The 19889-nt window shown below is 45.2% G+C and overlaps 1 protein-coding gene and 1 pseudogene across 1 annotated transcript in view; one reads left to right on the top strand and one right to left on the bottom strand.

The window, feature by feature from the left end:
* The window catches only part of Slc3a1 (solute carrier family 3 member 1), a 31257-nt gene that overhangs the window by 8233 nt on the left and 3135 nt on the right, over positions 1–19889 (top strand). The window contains exons 4-9 of the mRNA XM_028892696.2: positions 2133–2258; positions 8272–8391; positions 10922–11046; positions 14172–14367; positions 18559–18726; positions 19757–19873. Coding sequence (XP_028748529.1) covers positions 2133–2258; positions 8272–8391; positions 10922–11046; positions 14172–14367; positions 18559–18726; positions 19757–19873 — 852 coding nt within the window. The remainder of the gene's footprint in view (positions 1–2132; positions 2259–8271; positions 8392–10921; positions 11047–14171; positions 14368–18558; positions 18727–19756; positions 19874–19889) is intronic.
* Positions 6251–6920, bottom strand: LOC114709054 (annotated as a pseudogene).

The following is a 19889-nucleotide window of genomic DNA, read 5'->3' as shown; positions in this document are numbered from 1 at the left end:
AATACTACTCAGCAGTGCAATGGACTACTAGTTGCGGGGGCTGGAGAGATGGCTCAGCTGTCAAGAGTACTGGCTGCTCTTCCAGAGGACCTGGGTTCGATTCCCAGTACCCCATGGCAGCTCACAACTCCTATCCTGGGGAATCTGATGCCCTCTTCCAGCTTCTATGAACACCAGGCACACATACGGTGCACGGACATACATGTAGATGAAACACCCATACACATAAAGTAAATAAGTCAAAAAGTATTTTAAAGAGGCTCATATAGCCCTCTGTATATGAAATTCTAGATAATAGAAGCTACTTTATCAAGCCAGGGAGTTGATGAGTGTTGACTTATTTGTTTACTTACATTTTTTATTAGATTTATTTATCTTGTATGTGGGGGATGGGAAGGTGGGGAGCAGGTATTCGTGTACCATGGAGCACACACAGAAGTCAAAGGGCAACTTGTAGGAGTCAGTCATCTCCTACCATGTGGGTCCTAGGAATTTGCTTTGCTTATGTAATATGCCGTCAGCAGTTAATTTTTAGTTGTCTTTACTTTGAACTTCATGAAAAGTAAAGCTTTCTATAGCTTGTTTTTATCACTCATTTTTGGAAGGATCTACTCATGTGGTTTTGGATAATCATGCCTCACACATTTTCCCTGTTGCATATTGCTGTATGTATTATATATATTACATATATATAATATGTAAATATTCCGTGGTTAACTTAATCACTTTTCAGTTAACAAATAGTGGACTGTTTCCAACTTTATCATTAATCATGTCATATATGTTTATTAACCTATTTTGAGGCTTATGAGCAGAGTTTTCTTGCGTTAAATAGGTGTGATGTCACCATGCAGGGTGATGCGTTACTCTCTTGGTCAAACTATATTTTTTGCCATTCAGGCGAACATAAAAATCCCATGTTTTTAATTTTACATTTATCTAATTATTAGTGGTTATGTAACTAATGTAGTAAGTGTGTGCTTGTGGATGACACTGAACATCTTATGCATTTAGTCCCTTGGGTGTCCGTTTCCGTGAAGCACTTATTTCTGGTTTTCTCAGTTCTCTTTTGGGTTGCTTATTTGTAATCTTTTGTTGGTTAGGCATGATGTAAGAATATCATCTTGACTCATGTCCAGGGGGCCCACACAGTGAACGGGTGATGATAAGTTTCCTTTAAAGACAGCAGTTGCTACTCGCTGTGGCCGGTTGCCATGGAAATGCAGACCCCATGTGACTGTGTCTTCCAATTAAAAAGAAAAGGAGCCGGGCGTGGTGGCGCACGCCTTTAATCCCAGCACTCGGGAGGCAGAGGCAGGCGGATCTTTGTGAGTTCGAGGCCAGCCTGGGCTACCAAGGCGCAAAGCTACACAGAGAAACCCTGTCTCGAAAAAACCAAAAAAAATAAATAAATAAATAAATAAAAAATAAAAAGAAAAGGATTTAGATGGGGTAACTCCCCCGCCACCACATTTTTTCCATTTGCTCTTTATCAAGACATGAACAAAAGTCTTGAAATAGAGCCCAAGAAACTCTCACATTTAAGGATAGATTGAGACAGATTGACCAGAGATCATGACGGACCAGCCAGAGAATCTGGACATGCAGTCAGTCATGCCCCTGATCCCTGCTAGCAAGAAGATATTAGTCATACTGTCAAACACATCTGAGTACTGGCTCCAGAAGTCACTAGACTTTTATTCCAGAAGACTAGTAGAGTTTCAAGTGATTCTTTGGGGAGTCATCTCTGGCTTCATGCTCTAAGACACAATATAGGCTATCTTTCTCCATAATCTGCTTCACATACAGGAGTCTGGAGCCTGAGCAGCAGATTCAAGGGAATATGTGAGGAATGGCTGTTCCTTAAGTTGGTCTTGACCGGAACTTGAGAGCATCAGCTGGTGTTGTGGTTGTTAGGAATGGTGTCTACTTGCTAAGTACTTCATCAGCACTTTTGTGGAGCATTAGGGTATAATGTGGGGATGTTGATTTAACTTAGTGCTCTCCCTGGGTAGACAGCTCCCAGGATTTATGCACTGCCTCATGGGGCTGGGATGGCCAGGTCACATCTTTGTGGACAAGGCCAGTGCAGGAATGAGTGAAGTAATGATGCATTCTTTTCCATTTGCCAGCTGAGTGTGTATGGGAACTCCAGTTGGCACTTTGACGAAGTACGAGAGCAATGTTATTTTCACCAGTTTTTGAAAGAGCAACCTGATTTAAATTTCCGAAATCCTGATGTTCTAGAAGAAATAAAGGTGAGTGTGAGCACCCACACAGACTTCTCCACTAGTGGGACCTGAGTGAGTGTGGACACCCACACAGACTTCTCCACTAGTAGGGCCTAAGTGGTTATTTGAAAAACTCTGTGTTGACTGAAGAGCTGTGTAGGCAAAATCAATCAAAGTGTATCATTAAATTCCTAGGCTAAGGTGTCAAATGCAAATATTGACAATGTGTTGGTGGCTCCTTTCTTCATCTAAACCAGAGTAATGTAAATAGTAGGGACACAGCCACCTAAGCTGGAGGTGATCTTTGGCCTGAGGTGATTGACTGGTGTGTTGCGGGGAGCTGAGAAGGCAGGCTTGGGGGGCTGGTTCCTACATGTGCAGTAGGCCTCTGGGTGAATTGTTTGACTCTTCGGTCTCAGAGCCTCAACCTATGAAAGACAGTCGGTGGTGATATTGTGTTTGTTCAGAAGACAGGGAGAGAGAATCCATGCATCCATGTGTAGCACGGCTGGGTTTACTCAGTAAATGCTGGCATATTGCTCGCTCTGAGCCAGGCCCTGTCTCGAGCATTGAGAATTGACAGTGGGTTAAAAAAAAAAAAAAAAAAAAAAAAAAGCACATCCCTCAGCCAGTCTCTGGAACACCAAGGGAACAATGATGTTACTGCATGCAAGACGTTTGAGACGGGCCTGAGTGTTCTCTCAGGGAAGGGGCATTGGTGTGCCAGGGAGCGCTTGCCCTTCCAAAGAAGGGGAACCCTTGGGACAGATGCTGCTGAGATGAGAAATGGAGCCTCGGGGATGAGAGTTCCAGGCGGGGTGGGGTGGGGTGGGGGTGCAAAAAACCTCAAGTTCAGTTTTAAAGTTCAGCTAATGAGTAATGCAGTTTGGAGGCTATGTCTACTAAAAGAAAAACCTGTTGGTTACTTGAAGTGAAAATTTAACTTGGTGTCTTGTATGTTAAGTGGCAGCCCCACTTGTGAGCTGGCAAGGCTGCGGGGTGAGAGGCAGGGAGCCAGAAGTCGGAGATGCAGGCTAGTCAGGTCTGCAAGCGCATGCATGCCGAGTCGCTGAAGGTCCTCTGTGGTCCAGGGTGGGAAGGTTCCTGTTGACACCTCAGTGGACTCCCACCAGAGTCATCCTTATTCTCAGTTCCTCAGGGAGGAGAGCCGTGTTCCCACTCTCGACACTGCTGTGGGAGGAGCGGGTGGGAATTTAGGGGAGCCGGGGAGTGCCAGGGGGAAGCAGGTAGAGAGGAGACAGGACAGAATTGAGAGCTGTGGGCAACTCTAGTAGAAAAGCAACTGTCCATGAAAACTTGGATTTATTTCTGAACCCCTAATTCTGGTCCATTCTTCTATGTATCCGTTTCTATGTCAGGACCCCTGCCTGGTTACTATAGCTTTGTAGTAAGTTTTAAAATCAAGAGTATGAGTCTGCTAGGCATGGTGACACTCTGCCTTTAATCCCGGCACAGAGACAGAGACAGGAGGCAGGAGACAGGGGTAGGAATATCCCTGTGAATTCTAAGTCAACCTGGACTATATAGTGGGTTCCAGGACAGCCAGAGCACAAAGTGAGACCCTGTCTAATAAACAAATAAATAAGCATGAGTTCAACTTTGTTTTGGATATTGCGTGACTATTCTGAGTCCTTTGCATGTCCATATGAATATTTGTAGCAACGTCTCAATTGTGCAAAGAAGCTGGCTGGCATTTTAATAAGAACTACATCAAGTCTGTAGCACATTTTGAGGAGTACTGACACCTTCATATTAAACCTTCCCATCTATGAACATGGTATGCCTTTCCATTGTTTAGGTGCTCTCCAAGTTCTTTCTACAGTGTTTTATAGTAAAAAGGTCCTTCTGTTTTCCTTTCTCTCCATCCTCCTCCCCTCCCTCTCTCCCTTCCTTCCTTTCTCTTCCTTTTCTCTCTTCATTTGTTCTAGTTTTTCTCATTCTAGACAAGTCCTTTACCACTGAGCAACATCCCCACCCCTAGCCTTCTGCACTCCCAGTTAGGTATTTATTCCTGTGGACTCCTTAGGCTTAAGACCATAGAAACATGTATGAAGTCTCAATAAATTGCTTAGGAGTTCGTTCTAGGAACAGGCATCCTGAGTCAGGGCACTCTTATTTCAGTGAGGTAGTTAAAGTCAGCAGACTAAGGGTTAGTTTTAATCTTGGTGTGGTAGATTGTCTTCCATTACCAAAGTTCACTGATCGATCCCTCTCCCCCACCCATACTTATTAGTCACTCACTATATGACAAATAATTTGCTGAGCTCTGTTGATGCTCTTAAGGTATTATAGAGAAGGAGCCTCCGGGAGGCAAAGCGGTGTTTCTTGGGGGACAGGGGTAGGATTGAAGCCTAGGTTTGGGGACTGGAGTTCACCATCCCAACCACACCCGGGTCCTGGGTTGAGGCACCATTTCTCTCTGTATGCTTCTCTTTATCTGCGGTTTTCAGTCAGGAATTCGTAACAATGTCAAGCAGTCAGTTTAACAGGTACTGGACTCTCCACACCCTTGGAGTGATAGTGATGGATTGTCTGCAGATATTTAAACAAGGGTTGCATATTTTGACACAGTGTGCTGGTGGATATATTAATGATTCTTTGATTAACTTGATTGTTCTCTGGCAGGCATCCGGGTAGTGGGTCTGTGAATAGAATTCTTCCTAACTAGTCCCCGAGAATGAAAGCCTCCCCGCTCCCCACCCCGTCTGGGCCATTACTACCTTATCCAGGGGTTAAACATTGTTTGGAGGGGGAGTCAAGATTCACTATGAGGAGTAAATAAGGGTCGCTGAGAGGCTGAGGTGAGGGAGGCTCCTGGACGGGACCTTTCTCAGAGGCTCGTCTGACACCCTCCTGCCCTTCCTACCCGCAGCACTTATCTGCACAGTAGAGCTGAGCAGGTTAATAATTTGTAGCTTAGGTGGTTAGCAGGGAGGAGGCATCTGGATGGACTTCTGTTCACATAGCAACTTGAACTTCGGGAGCCTGAGCCTTCTCCCCCGGCAGCCATCAGCTCTCAGCTCTTACCCCCACAGCACTGACACACAGGGGTCTTCCTTCCCAGTGGCTGCTGGGAACTCCGAGTCTGAGTGCGTTCCCCTGGAGAAGTTAGAAGGCCCCAGAGGTGCTTATATTAGATTGTAGTGATTTCTATTAGGTAGTAGCATTTTGTACACGCCCAGTCACTCTGGTTTCTACCTGCCTTCCAAATCACTCCTCCCTCCCCTTTGTGATGGATGAGGAACCAGAGCGGGTACAGTGACCAGCGGTGGTGTGGTAGAAAACATTCCCAGTGGAAATCAGGACAGTGTGGTATCATGGTAGTGAAGAGTCAAAGGACACAGAGTACTGTCCCCACAGTCCCTAAGTCTGGGTCACCTGACCAGGTGGAACCAGGCACTGTGCCCATTTTTATACCCTATACCCTGGAGAGCTTAACTGGAGCGAGAAGAGGTTAAGAATTAAAATCTGGAGCCCTCTTCTCTCATCTGGTGGAGAGAATAAGTAACATGAAGGAAATGCTTCTCAAGAGCAAACTCTGGGTTGTATGGGTTCAGCTTTTAAAATGTCTCATCAGGGCTGGGCGTGTAGCTCGGTGGCCAAGCCCTTTCCTCACAGTTCCGGAGTCTTGGGCCTCATCTTCAGCATTTTAAACAAACACACTCAAAAACATCTCATGGAACAAGGCCACGAAATATAGTGATACTTACGGAGGTTCCAGGACACTCATTTCTCATTTTTTTTTTGAAGTACTTATTTTTATTTTTTCTTGTGTCTCTGTGTGGGTATGCGCACTCGAGGGCAGGTGCCCCTGGAGGCCAGGAGGCATCAGAGCCTTTGGAGTCACAGGCAGCTGTGATCCTCCTGACAGGGGCACTGGAAACCGAACTCAGATCCTCGGCAAGAGTAGCATGTGCTCTTAACTGCTGAGCCATCTCTCCAGCTCACGTTTCTCATTCTTTTTTTTTTACAAAAACAACCAACATATATTTATTTAATATACATTGCAAGGGCTCAAGCAGACTTAATTTAAAAACAAAAACAAAAACAAATAAAACAAAAATAACAGCACAGCTTAGAAATCAAGGAAAGGACAGACCACCTAAGGAAAAAGACGACACACAAGAGAAGCTGGACATCTTGCGTCAGGCCTCTTGACTGGAGACCTGCTTTGAATACGTTTCTTGCAGGTACTTCTTAAATGCTGTGGGGTTTTTCCAGAGCTCAGCAGCATGTGTGTTCAAAGGGCTATCCATGTTGGGTTCTCCTAGCAGGCTCTGGAGAGAGAGCAAGATGGTTCTGACGTCATAGAGTGTTTACCACTTGTCCTTGAGGATGTCCGGGCAGATGTTACCCTAGGTGTCTACATTGGGGTGGTAGCAGGGCGTGAGGAACTTGACCGTGGGTGCATTGTATGGGTAGCCGCTGGGGAACTCGAGTGAGAGCTTAGACCTCAGGTCTTCATATACTGTGCCGGCTGCCCCATGGATGGTCCCTACCCATTTGAACAGGTTGTCTGATTCAGGGAAGGCGGAAATCCCTTTGTCACCAGACATCATGAGGGCATCAGCTCCTGCTGTAGCCTCTTACCCACAGGGCCCCGGGCGGTGCCCTTGCGAACGGTGGCGACGCTGGCGGCAGCTGGGTCGCCGTTCTGCGAGGCCATCCCGAGACGCTGGGACCTGAACAGGAGTGTGAAGACGAAAGGGCAAACTCACGTTTCTCATTCTTTAATGGAGGTTGATGTTTAGCCCGCTGAGATTCTGAAGTGAATAAAGAGCTCATGAGGAAGGTTAGCTGTCTTCTAGAAAATCAGCACTCACGTGTTTGGTGTCTGCGGTAGCATGCAAGATAATGCTTACCCACACCTCGTCAAATTGGCTTGGGAGGTTTACAGAGAGCTGTGCTGACTTGACCATCCTGTCCGTTGTCTTTGAACCAGTCCCCTATCTCTCTCTATGGATCTGCCTATTGTGGACATCTTGTAGAAAGGAATTAATTCAATATTTATTCCCTGTATTTAGCAAAAAAACGCTTCTAAGATTCAGGCCTGTCCCAGCATGCACCAGTACTTTCTTCTGTTCTGTGATCAGGTAATAGTCATCACATGGATGGATTTACCATCAGAGATAATTTCAACTTAAGAACCCTGCTACCATGAACATTCAAGTTTTTTTTTTTTTTTTGATATATGTTTGCATTTCTTTTGTGCATGTACCTAGGTGTGGAATTGCTAGTCTGTGTCAACTCTATGCTTAATCTTTTAACCAGATCACAGCATTTTCTGCTTGAAACCTTCCAGGACTTTCCGCCCATCCTTTCCAGTTCCAAGTCTTTGCCATTGCCTGCAAAGCTAGACATGACAAGTCCAACTTTTTTTTTTTTTTTCGAGACAGGGTTTCTCTGTGTAGCTTTGTGCCTTTCTTGGAACTCACTCTGTAGCCCAGGCTGGCCTCGAACTCACATAGATCTATCTGCCTCTGCCTCCCAAGCGCTAGGATTAAAGGCGTGCGCCACCACTGCCCGGCTTGACAAGTCCAACTTCTGCTACTTCCCTCTTATCTACACACCTTTGGACGTGCTGTTCTTTTTATTTTATTTATTTATTTTGATTTTTTTTTTTCAAGATAGGGTTTCTCTGTATAGTCCTGACTGTCCTGGAACTCACTCTGTAGATCAGGCTGGGCTCAAACTGTCTCTGCTTTCCGAGTGCTGGGATTAAAGGCATGCACCACTACTGCCTGGTAGCTATCCACGCCTCCCCCCCTTTTTTTTTAATTTCCCAGGGAGCCCAACAGCATTTCCATAGCTGTTCTTGCCTGGAATACTTACTCTTTCACCAAACCCAGCATCTGGTACTGAGAGAACCAGTTACAGATTGTGAGTGAAGTTGTGTGTGTGATAATGTGTTTTGTGTGTGGAAACCATTCTGATGGTCACCCATACACGGAGCCTCTGTTAATGTTCTATCTAGAGTTTGTAGTTGATGTAACCAAGTGCTCTGCTTCTCCATGTTCAGGAAATAATACAGTTCTGGCTCTCCAAGGGTGTTGATGGCTTTAGTTTCAATGCGGTTAAATTTCTTTTGGAAGCGAAGGACCTGAGGAACGAAATCCAAGTAAATCCATCCCAAATTCCGGTAAGTCTTCTTTTAAACTTTTTTTTTCTTTGCCTCATCTGAAAATATTATCAGACTGTTTTCTGTTTTCGACATTGAAAATTTTTGATATTTTAAAAAGTATGTGTATATGCGTGTTTGTGTGTGGGTGTGTGCACCTGAGTGCGGGTGCCCACAGAAGTTAGAAGAGGCTGTTGGGTCCCCCTAGGGCTAACTGGATGGGTGCTAGGAACCAAGCATGTCCTCTGCAAGAGCAGAAGCAGTCTTCCCTGGGAGCTGTCCCTGTTCCAGTCTAGGATAAGCCAGTCCTGCCCACAGGAAGACCTTTGGAGTACTTCCTTTCTAGTGCATGCACCTGGGTGGCCCTTTCCACTGGTTCTCTACAGAGCAAGGGCTTGCTCAATGAGGGTGTTGGGGACACAGTAAGGACTAATAAGGGTCTACTGAATGAAGGACGGTTGCTCATTGAGTTTTTTGTTTTGTTTTTTTTTTTGTTTTTTTTTTTTTCATTTTACTTAGACTCAATTTCCTGGGACTTTTCTATTGATCAGGTCAGAGTCAGAACAGAAGGGAATTAGCGCTGGATGTTTCATCCAAGTCTCTCAACGTTTGAATGAGAGGAGCTTCATGATTTCGTTAAGTGAGCCTCAGGATTCACAATTACAGAGGTTGATAACAGAATTCCAGACAAAGCCTCCCTCATTACAGAAGCTGAGTTCTTTGGGGCTCTACACTATTGACTGTCACCTCAACCCCACCCCCCGACATATGGAGTTGACTGCTCTTCTATGGTCACCCCAGTTTTTATGGTCAAGTAGATAGTAGTTCCAACACACACTACAAACTAGTGGAGCATTGTGTGTTACAGGCTAGACTGTTATACGAACCAAATAAGCAAATCACAGCAACAGGCAGCAGTCTAGGTGAGTCTCAGCAGTGCTTTGTGTGGTTGAAAGAAAGTCTAAAATTTTATGTGTAGTAGGATACTCTTAATGAAGCCAATTATGTAAGATGAAGTCCACTTGGATATTTTGTTCTCAAGTTTCTACCTTTTGTCCTGAGCCAATTTATGCATTCTTTTAACTTCATTAAATAAAGCAACTACCTACCTACCTAACTACTCAACTACCTACCTAATTAACTACTTGTCTAACTACTCACCTACCTAACCAATTAGCTACTTACCTACTTACCTAACTACTCAACTATCTTCCTAACTACTCACCTACCTATCTAATTAACTACTCACCTACTTACCTAATTAAAGAGCAATTGATTGTGAGACTATGTCATGAAGCAAAGGTTATAATTAAGCCCATTATTATCATCATCATTATTTTTACTATTATTATATTTTTTTTGCTCATAACTTCTGGTAAGACAGAAAAATGAAGACAACAGACGTTGTTAGCCCATTTTCTCAAGGAATACTAGCTTCTGAGCTGGGCGGCAGTGGCACACGCCTTTAGTCCCAGCACTCAGGAGGCAGAGCCAGGTGGATCTCTGTGAGTTCGAGGACAGCCTGGTCTACAGAGGGAGATCCAGGACAGGCTCCAAAGCTACACAGAGAAACCTTGTCTCGAAAAACAAAAAACAAAAAAAAAGAAAGAAAAAAGAAAAAGAATCTAGCTTCTGCTTGGAGAGAAAATCTTGAAGTCACCTTGCTGAGAATGTGATGTGATAAAGCATATGTCTGCAAAGTGACTGCGCAATCTGAAGAACAAGCAATTTTAGGAAGACACCCGGGGTAAACCCCACCCCAAGTCAAACTCTTTCACTTTTATAGGTGAAGCTGACCTAACCAAAGAGAACTTGCCGACAGGAAGCACGTCAGGTTGGGATAGCTTGGCCAGTCTGTGTCCAACCCAGGACTGTAGTGCATGTGAGCTGTAGTCTTTTGAATTTTCTAATCCTACATAGAAATGACTACCAGGAGCCATCACTGAAACCCCAAGAAGGTTAACAGTAACCATGAAGAACGGAGACAGAAGCAAAGTTAAATGTTGACATTTTGTAAGCAGACACAGTATAGCTACACAGTATAGATGTACAACAAGCTCTATTATTTTTTTCTGAGACAGGGTTTCTCTGTGTAACCCAGGCTGTCCTGGATCTCACTCTGTAGTCCAGGCTGTCCTCGAACTCATAGAGATCCGCCTGGCTCTGCCTCCTGAGTATTGTAATTAAAGGCGTGCGGCACCACTGCCTGGCTTACAAGTTCTATCTTCGTCAAAAACATCTGAAGCATTTAGACATTTATATTTAGAGGTGTTTTGTAATTAAAGTTTTGGTATTTGGTAAAATTTAGTTTACTAAAATGGGTGATATAGGAATGCTTACTGTTCACTAGATTTTTAAAGACACTTAAGAGCCCATGCAATAATACTAAGGGTTGTGAGTGTCTGCTACCCACAAGCCTCTTGCAAGGTTTCTAGGACCACCACTGAGCAAATATTTCCTTGGTTCAAGCCACCTAATAAGACCGTCTGAACCTACACAGGGCCCTTGTGGGTGTGAAACGGTGCTAACTATGCTGTCCTGTTTTTCCCAGGACACCGTCACCCACTACTCGGAGCTTTACCACGACTTCACCACTACTCAGGTGGGAATGCATGACATTGTCCGGGACTTCCGGCAGATCTTGGACCAGTACAGCAGGGAGCCTGGCAGATACCGGTAACCACAGGCCCACGTTCTGTTCTGAAAGACCCTGCGTAACTATAATTGAATTCTATTATTATTATTATTATTATTATTATTATTATTATTATTATTATTATTATTGGTGTGTGTGTGTGTGTAAGGGCATAGGTGTCATGAACACAAATGGAGGTCATAGAGTAGCCTTGCTGTCCTCTCTCTACCTTTATGTGAGTTCCAGGGATTGAACTCAGGCCACCAGGTTTGCATGGCACTTGCTAAGCCGTGTTGCACTCCCACCTTTTAAAATTAAAAAAAAATGTAACTACATAATAATAATTTACAGCTTGGTTATGCCAACGTGTGACGCGGTCTCTCATGTTGCTTATCTTTGCTGATTTTCAGTTTCCTCTTTTGTAGAGTGCTAGAGATGAAATTAATTTGAAAGAATATATTGGTTAGGTGTTAGATGTGACCTTTAAAATATTTTTATTCTTTGGGAATTTCATACAATGTATGGTGCTTTTGTATGTGTGTCTGTGGATGGGTTTTGTACATGTGAGTGAGTGCAGGTGCCTTAAGAGGCCGGAAGGGGGCACGCATCCCCTTGGAGGTGGAGTTACAGGTGGCCGTATCACCTGGCATGGGTTCTGAAAACTGAACTCAGATCCTCTTCCAGAGGAGCACTCATTTGTAACTGCTGAGCCACTTCTCCAGCCCTGTGAACCGTTACTTTTATCATTATTACTCGGGTTATGTTGTTTGAATAGTGTGAACCCAAATATTCCAGCTGAACTGTCAGGAGATCCCAGGGGTTAGCACAGCTGTGAGATCAAGGGGCTGAGGTGGGGTCCTGCTCTGTAGCTCGGTGACCTTGGGGGTGTCAGTTGGCAGAAATGGGTTTTCTCATCAAAAGAAGAGTAATAGTCATAATCCTTGGAAGGCTATTGTGAAGTTAGATGAGATCATGCACATAAATCACTTAAAATAGTGTCTGGCATGTTAGAAACACTGTTAAGTTATAAGTTCAGCATCTCTAACATGAAAATCTAAACATTTTAGAGCATTTTGGATTTCTTTTCTTTTTCTTTTTGTTTTGTTTTGGAGAAACAATTTCTCTGTGTATTCCTGGCTGTCCTGGAACTCACTCTGTAGCCCAGGCTGGCCTTGTACTCACAAAGATCTGCCTGCCTCTGCCTCCCGAGTGCTGGGATTAAAGGTGTGTGCCACTACCACCCAGGCACATTTTGAATTTCTAAGTTTGGATCACTAAGTTTACTCTTAGGGAGTAAAGTTTTATAGAAATATTCTAAGAATGTAAAAATCTTACAAAATTTGAGATACATCTGGTCTTAAGAATCTTGGATGGCCGGGCAGTGGTGGCGCACGCCTTTAATCCCAGCACTCAGGAGGCAGAGCAGGATGGAGTTCTCTAGTGAGTCGAGGCAGTACACAGAATCTATCACAGGTCACGAATCCAGCACTCAGGAGGCAGAGCAGGTGAGTTCTCTGTGAGTTCGAGGGCAGTCTGGTCTACAGAGTTAGTTCCAGGAAAGGCTCCAAAGCTACACAGAGAAACCCTGTCTCGAAAAAAAAAAAAAACTTGGATGAAGGATTCTTTGTATTTCTAAGTAGCTCATGAAACAGAATGATGGAGAGCAGCTAAAGAAGCCCCACTCTCTGCACCCTCCCTACCCTCCCCGCCCTTGGAGAAGGCGGTGGACTCAGAGTAGTGGCAGAGGTGGGGAATCCATTGGCACATGTAAGACCGTACCTCCATTAATGTGCCGCCTCAACTAGCTGGCGGCAGCTGATGGGGCCATGTCAGGTGTCTGTATGATCCTGAGTGGTTTTCAGAGTGCATATCGATAAAAAGGGGAGACCCTTTATATGAAGGTATAGACTGGAAGAAGGTCTTCAAGATGTAAGAGTTTTAGTCAGGGGTAGAAAGCAGCAGAGAACAGTGTCGATGGCGAACTGAATTCTGTGGTCGTGTTCTGCTCTCTGAAGAGCCCTATCTAACGATGCATGATTATATTCACCAACACTCTTCCTCTTAACTCTCCCAGGATACCCTCTATACCCCACCCCAACTCTATGTCCTCTTTAAAAATAAATAACCCACTGAGTCCAGTTTATGCTGTTCACATACTCACATGTGTGGGACCATCTACTGGAGTGTGGTCAACCTACCAGGGACCACATCCTTAAAGAAAATGGACCGGTCCTCTCTCACTAGCCCATCTGTCAGTGACTTCTCAGCTAGGGGTAGGAGGACTCAGGATGAGTCCTTTAGCTATCCAGGCTAGAGAGTTGACTGACTTGATCTTGTGTAGACAACCATAGCCGCTAGGAGTCTGTAAGTACAGCTGTCATATCTAGAAGGTGCTGTTTCGCTTCAGTCCTCCAAGGCCTCTGGCTCTTCCAGTCTTTCCGTCCCTTCTTCCGCAAAGATCCCCGAGCCTTAAAGACAGGTGTGATGTGCATGTCCCCTTGGTGGCTGAACCTCCATGGACGCTGATTCTCTACATGTTGACCAGCAGTTTCTGTGCTGATGGCCACTGTATGAAGAAGCTAAACGCTGAGGAGGTCTGAGATTGCCATGACCTATGATCATGGCAAGCCCTAAGCAGAATTGTTCCCATTCTTTTGTCAGAGGCTGAAGACTAATAGGTTTTCTCCTCCACTCAACCCCTACTCCCACCCTCATAATAGGTTTCTCTGCCAATGCAGTAATCCAGATCAAGCCAAATTGAAAAAGTATATCAACAGGTTTATTTGAGCAAAGCAACTCCTGGGCAAGTTCTGCGGTCCTAGAGATAGAGGCTGGAGAAGCTGCATGCCTGAACTAAAGCAGGGAGATTATATAGATGGTAGGTGAGGGGTGAGGATGTGTCTGTCACAAGCTGGGTTTGTGCCCAACTATGGCCAAAAGCTGAGCACTTTAGGCAGGGACTCGGTGGCTGGCTACTTCAGGGGAGGAGGCTGCTGTAGCCACCAAGAATGTGGAACTGGCCTTTTTGGTGCCTTTTCTTTGTTTGGAGACTTTCTGAGTGGGCGGGGTTTGGCGAGAGAGATAGGAATGGGGCTTTCCAGATCATGCAGGGGTGAATTGGAGGTTCCAACTGAACAAAGATAAGAAAGTTTGCTAACTCTTCCAGGTTCATGGGGACTGAAGTTTCAGCAGAGAGCATTGAGAGGACTATGATGTACTACGGCTTGCCATTTGTCAAGGAAGCTGATTTTCCTTTTAACAATTACTTCACCACACTGGACAGTCTTTCTGGGCACACTGTATACAAAGTAATCACATCCTGGATGGAAAACATGCCAGAAGGAAAATGGCCCAATTGGATGGTAAGCTCGTGCACAGCACACAGCAATCCGTTGTACTTGCTGGACAGTCAGTCACCTCTAAAATGAGGTGCATATTTGTCCCTCGGTGACCTTACTCCTGGTGTGACTCTGTCCCTTTTCACCCCTACCTAGCTCCTTCCTGCTAACCATTGGCCATTTAGCTCTTTATTAAACCAATGAACGCAGCACATCTTCACAGTGTCCAAAAAGACTATTCCATAGCATCCCATTTCATATTAAGGGTGAGGACCCAGCTAGCCAGGGTGCCACATGCCTTTAATCCCTGCACTCTGGTGGCTGATGTAAGTAGATCTCTATTAATTCAAGGCCAGCCTGATCTACACAGAGACTTCTGGGTTGGCCAAGGTTACATAGGGAGACCCTATCTCAAAACAAACAAACAAACAAACAAACAATAATGAAGTTCCACACAACCCTGGCTATAAGGGTCACCATCTTCCACCTTCCATGTCTTGTCCAGTAGAATGGTCTTCAGGGACAACGAGAGGTACAGATCTATTCCCTTCTATAATAAGGGCGTCTTGTGAAGGACCTGACTGAGGCCCAGCCTCCTTTCCTGTCAGGTAACTCCAGCTGGCCCCAAATTTTCTGTGTTGCCAAGATGACTTTGAACTTCTGATCCTTCCGCTTCCACTCCCCAAGTACTGGGCGTAGGAGCGCACCGCCACGTCGGTTTTTCCCGGTGCCAGGAAGGAATGCAGAGCTCCCACGCTGCCAGCAAGCGCTCGAGCAGCAGCTGCAGCCACAGCCCTGGTCCTTGTTTTCTTTTTTTTTTTTTTTTTTTTTTTTTGATTTTTCGAGACAGGGTTTCTCTGTGTAGTTTTGCGCCTTTCCTTGGACTCACTTGGTAGCCCAGGCTGGCCTCGAACTCACAGAGATCCGCCTGGCTCTGCCTCCCGAGTGCTGGGATTAAAGGCGTGCGCCACCACCGCCCGGCTGTGGTCCTTGTTTTCAAACAAGATCAGCGCGTCTTTTCCTCTGGAGATTTCTCCCCCGTGTGTGGTGCATGACGTGTCCCATGGGCCTCACAGACCTTGCTCGTCTTCCTCCATTCTTATCTTTCTCAGTTTAGACCAACTCAGCCGGCCTGTCCGCCAGCTTTTGGTTCCTCTGACAATTCAAATCTGTCCTACTCTCAGGGATATTTCAGTCTCTATAATTGTGCTTTTCAACTCCAAACTTCCTATTTGGTTCTTTTCATAATTATCCATATTGCTATGTGTGAGACATGGTTCTCATGCTTGTCAAGTCTGCAGATACAGCTGAGGTTTCTCTTTTTATATTATATTATTATTATATATTATAAAATTCATATATAAAACTAAAGACAGTAACACTCTTTAAAATAACCTTTGATGGTAGTTTAGTTTTTCTTTTTTCTTTTTTTTCCTAAGACAGGGTTTCTCTGTGTAGCTCTGGCTGTCCTGGAACTCACTCTGTAGACCAGGCTGGCCTCGAACTCAGAGATCTGCTTGCCTCTGCCTCCTGAGTGCTGGGATTAAAGGTGTGTGCCACCGCTGCCTGGCTCAGTTTAATTTTTCTTAATCTCAGCAACATTTTCCATCAACTTTCCCCATATTTATATTATGGGCTGTATTTTTGTTTCTCTGCATGTCTTCTACCTTTTTTTTTTTTTTAATATATATATTTTTAACTGTTGTTCAGACCTGGATGTTTTTGGTAGTAGGTAAGGTAATTCTAGAAATCCTGTTTTCCTCCTTAGTGTCTATTGTCTCATTCTTTGGTCCCTTTCTTAGATGAGTTCTGTAAAACCTGCTCTGTTTGTTTTGTGGCTAGGGACACCTCTGCTTTGTTATTCACTGGAGATTCTTTTCAAAGGTTTTCTTTTTCTTTAGTTTTTTAATTCTGTCTGTGTATGTATGTCTGTTGTGCTTGTGATATGAGCACAGTGAGTGTGGTGGAGGCCAGCAGAGGGTGTTGAATCCCATGGAGTTTATGTTTACAGGGAAATATTAGTTGTCAAGTTCGGGTCTTCTGCAAGAGCAGTATTGCTTTTAACCACGGGGCTATTTGTCTAGCCTTGCGGTGGGGTTTCTTTAGATGCATAGAACTGATGAGTCTTCCTGCCATTGCTGAGGGGTTCTTCGTGTGCGGGGACAAGCATCCACTCCTAGCAGTCACCTTACAACCCTGCCTTAGCCTTCCCATTCTACTTGGGCAGAGCCTTAGGTCAGCTGAGATGAGAGGTTAGATAAAGCCTTCCCTGGACCGCTGTAGAAGCTCTTCCTGCACACAGGCCTGTCCTTCAAGAGCTTCCCAGAGCCCCAGGATTCCATAGGAACATTTGCAGGCCTCTCTTGGGCATCTCAATCCCCAGTTGCTTCTTCTTCTAGGCCTTGGGTTGGCCTCAGCTGGTGTAATGCCATGGCCATAGGAAGGCCAAATGTTGTCACAAGTGTTATGGGAACGAGACTCGTGTCTGCATAGTCAGTCCTGGGTCAGATGAGATAACTCTCAACCGAAAGTGTGCTGAGGCCCTTTGCACAGAGGCAGGTCCCGGATGAAACATCGTCCATTGAACTATAAATCCCTGCCCAGGGCTCTTAGGCATCTGTTCTTTAGCTACTGGTGGTAGGGCTGTTGAGCATATCATGGGCTTGAAGGAGGAAAAGTAGGAAAGTTAAAACACTACAGATGTGAAGTGCTCACTCTGGCTTTTGCTGAATAAATTAATCTGGAATTGCCATTGTCCTTTGTTAATTTTAATTGCTCTGAAAAATGTGGAATTTTTAGTTTTTGCCAATATTTTCCTTGTTTGGGAGATTTTTTTTTTTTTTTAGTGGATTTGTCAGTGGTGCTGGAGATCGAACCCAGGACCTTATGTATGCCAGGCTTGTGCTCTACCACTGAACCATATCCCCAGCTTTTGAGATCCTAATGCTGCCAGCTGGATGTGCCCTGATGTCACAGCTTTTCTGGTGTCCTTGGAGCAGTTACATAAAGTACTTTGACAGTTTCTAGTGTCATGGGTGACTGGGATTGTCCTTGGTCTGTGGGATCAAGGCCATCTGTGCCCACTGCTTTGAACCACTAGGGGAAAGATGTTCTGCTTTCAACAGAACTTTCTGCAAAGGAAGAACTTACTGGGTGTCAGCCAACCTGAGAATGTTTGCTCAACAGCTTATGGCATTGAAAAGAATAGAAGAAGGAGACAATGTATGACTGAATTTTCTGGCCATAAAACTAGAAAAGCAGAGCCATGGGGTGGTGGCCCACACCTTTAATTCCAGCACCCAGGAGGCAGAGGCAGGCGGATCCTGAGTTCGAAGCCAGCCTGGTCTATAAAGTAAGTTCCAGGACAGCCAGGGCTACAGAGAGAAACCCTGTTTCAAAAAAACAAAACAAAACAACAAAGTAGAAAAGTACTTTATAATGACTCCCAAAGATACAGTTCTGGGGGTTACCTTAGCATGCCTAAGAGAAAAGAAAGATGGCCTTTCCTGTGTTGTAGCAGTCAAGTTCATAGTCAAAAGCTGGCTGTCCGTCATACTGTAACTTGACTGCTGCCCTTTCTCAAAGCTCCTTTCTTCATCTGTGAAGTTGTTGGCAGACTACTGTGTGAGGGGACAAGATCTGACCCAGGTGTGAACATGCTCTCTGCACAGCAGAGCGCCGTGATCAGCATCTGCCCACTGGATCCAGCTGTGGGAAGAGTCCTCAGACGCTTTCATGAGCAGAACACGTTCTGATATGTAACCGGAGTGTTCACCACATGGAAACTGAAGCAGATGCCATGAAGGGGTACTGCTTACTGGCTTGCTCCCCATGGCTTATTCAATTTTTCTTATAGAACCCAGGGCCACCAGTCCAGGGACGGCTCCACCCAGCATGATCTGGGCTTCCACCATCGGTCACTAATTAAGACAGTGTTCTACAGCCAGATCTTACAGAGGCATTTTCTTAACTGAGGCTCCCTCCTCTCATGACTTTAGCTTGTGTCAAGCTGACGTAAAACGAGCCAGCACAGGAGCCATGATGGACAGTCAGTCACACAGCAGGTGGTGGGCTCGCTCGGGACCCATGTCTGTGCATGCCGACACCAGCATTTTCACAGTGACTTTCTGCCTGGGGACTTTCTACTTCAAACAGGACAACTCTTTCATGAAGTTGTGTGTGGAGCTGTGGTCTTAAAACTTATCTGCCTTTCAGACTGGTGGACCAGAGACTACCCGGCTGACCTCTCGCTTGGGCGATCAGTACGTCAACTCCATGAATATGCTTCTTTTCACACTCCCAGGAACACCCATAACTTACTATGGCGAAGAATTAGGGATGAGAGATATTTCCATTACAAATTTCAATGAAAGCTATGATACTGTAAGTATGGTACATTTTTAGCTACATGTCTACACTACTATTTCAGTTCTGAATGGCATGGTCTTTCTTTTTAAAACTAATTTAAAAATTGTAACTATTTATTTGTGTAAGTGTTCTGTTTGCATGTATGCCTGCAGTGCTGGCCAGAAGAGGGCACCAGATCGCATTGTCGATGGTTTTGAGTCACCATGTGGGTGCTGGGAATTGAACCCAGGTCCTCTGGAAGAGCAGCCAGTGCTCTCAACCCTGAGCCATCTCCCCAGCCCCATGGTCACAATTTTTTTTCACTGTTGACAGTAAGGGTTATCAGCTCCCTTCCTGATTAGGTGGTTGAGGAGCTCACGGAAGCGGTGCCTTCTGAGTCACATGACAGAGCTTCTTGGATAGAACCAAGGACCCTGCAGATCGAGGCACAGTACAGTGACTTACTCTGCATATTATTCACTGTCCTCTCCCACAAGGAGGAATTCACCTCTGGTTTTGACCTGCTAGCGACGAGACCACAGCACTGCCTCGTCCTGTTACCATTGTGTGACTTTGTTTTTGTTGCTGGGTGGATGGCATCCTGACCTTTAATCTGTGCAGTTCCATTTCACTTGTGTGAGAGATAGTTTCCTCCCAGCGACTCACCGTGTGTGGGTGCTCACATGCAACAACCAGGGTGGGCGCAGGAGCATGCGGAAGTCAGGACCAGCTGGGTCTGGCAGCGTTCTTGATTGCCATCAGTCTACAGCAGGATGGGGTGTCAGGAACTGCTAGTGGGATATTCTGAAATCCTTTTCTGTTTTCTTAAAAAAGGCAGCAGATCCTAAATACACCTAAGTTCAGTTAGGAAAAGTGTGTTTCCATCGAGGAGATTGTTCGCTGTTTTCCCACTGAAAGCACAAAGCTGACCAGTAGTGTATGTTAAGGCTTTTTCATCACGAAGGCCGGGCGTGCCGACGTCAGCTCAGAACTGAAGGGGTCACTGGAGGTAGTCAGGAGGGTGATGACCTCATCACTGCTTTCTCTTTTTGGTCTGTCGACACAGAATGCCCTTCCGTCAAAGTCACCGATGCAGTGGGACAACAGCTCAAATGCTGGGTTTTCTGAAGGCAACCGCACCTGGCTGCCCACAAGTTCTGATTACCACACTGTGAATGTGGAAGTAAGTATCCATGAAA

The sequence above is a fragment of the Peromyscus leucopus genome, chromosome 22 (genome assembly GCF_004664715.2).
Source record: "Peromyscus leucopus breed LL Stock chromosome 22, UCI_PerLeu_2.1, whole genome shotgun sequence".
NCBI classification, from domain to species: domain Eukaryota; kingdom Metazoa; phylum Chordata; class Mammalia; order Rodentia; family Cricetidae; genus Peromyscus; species Peromyscus leucopus.
The sequence above is the reverse complement of the archived record's forward strand: the minus strand, read 5'-3'. Positions and strand labels throughout refer to the sequence as shown.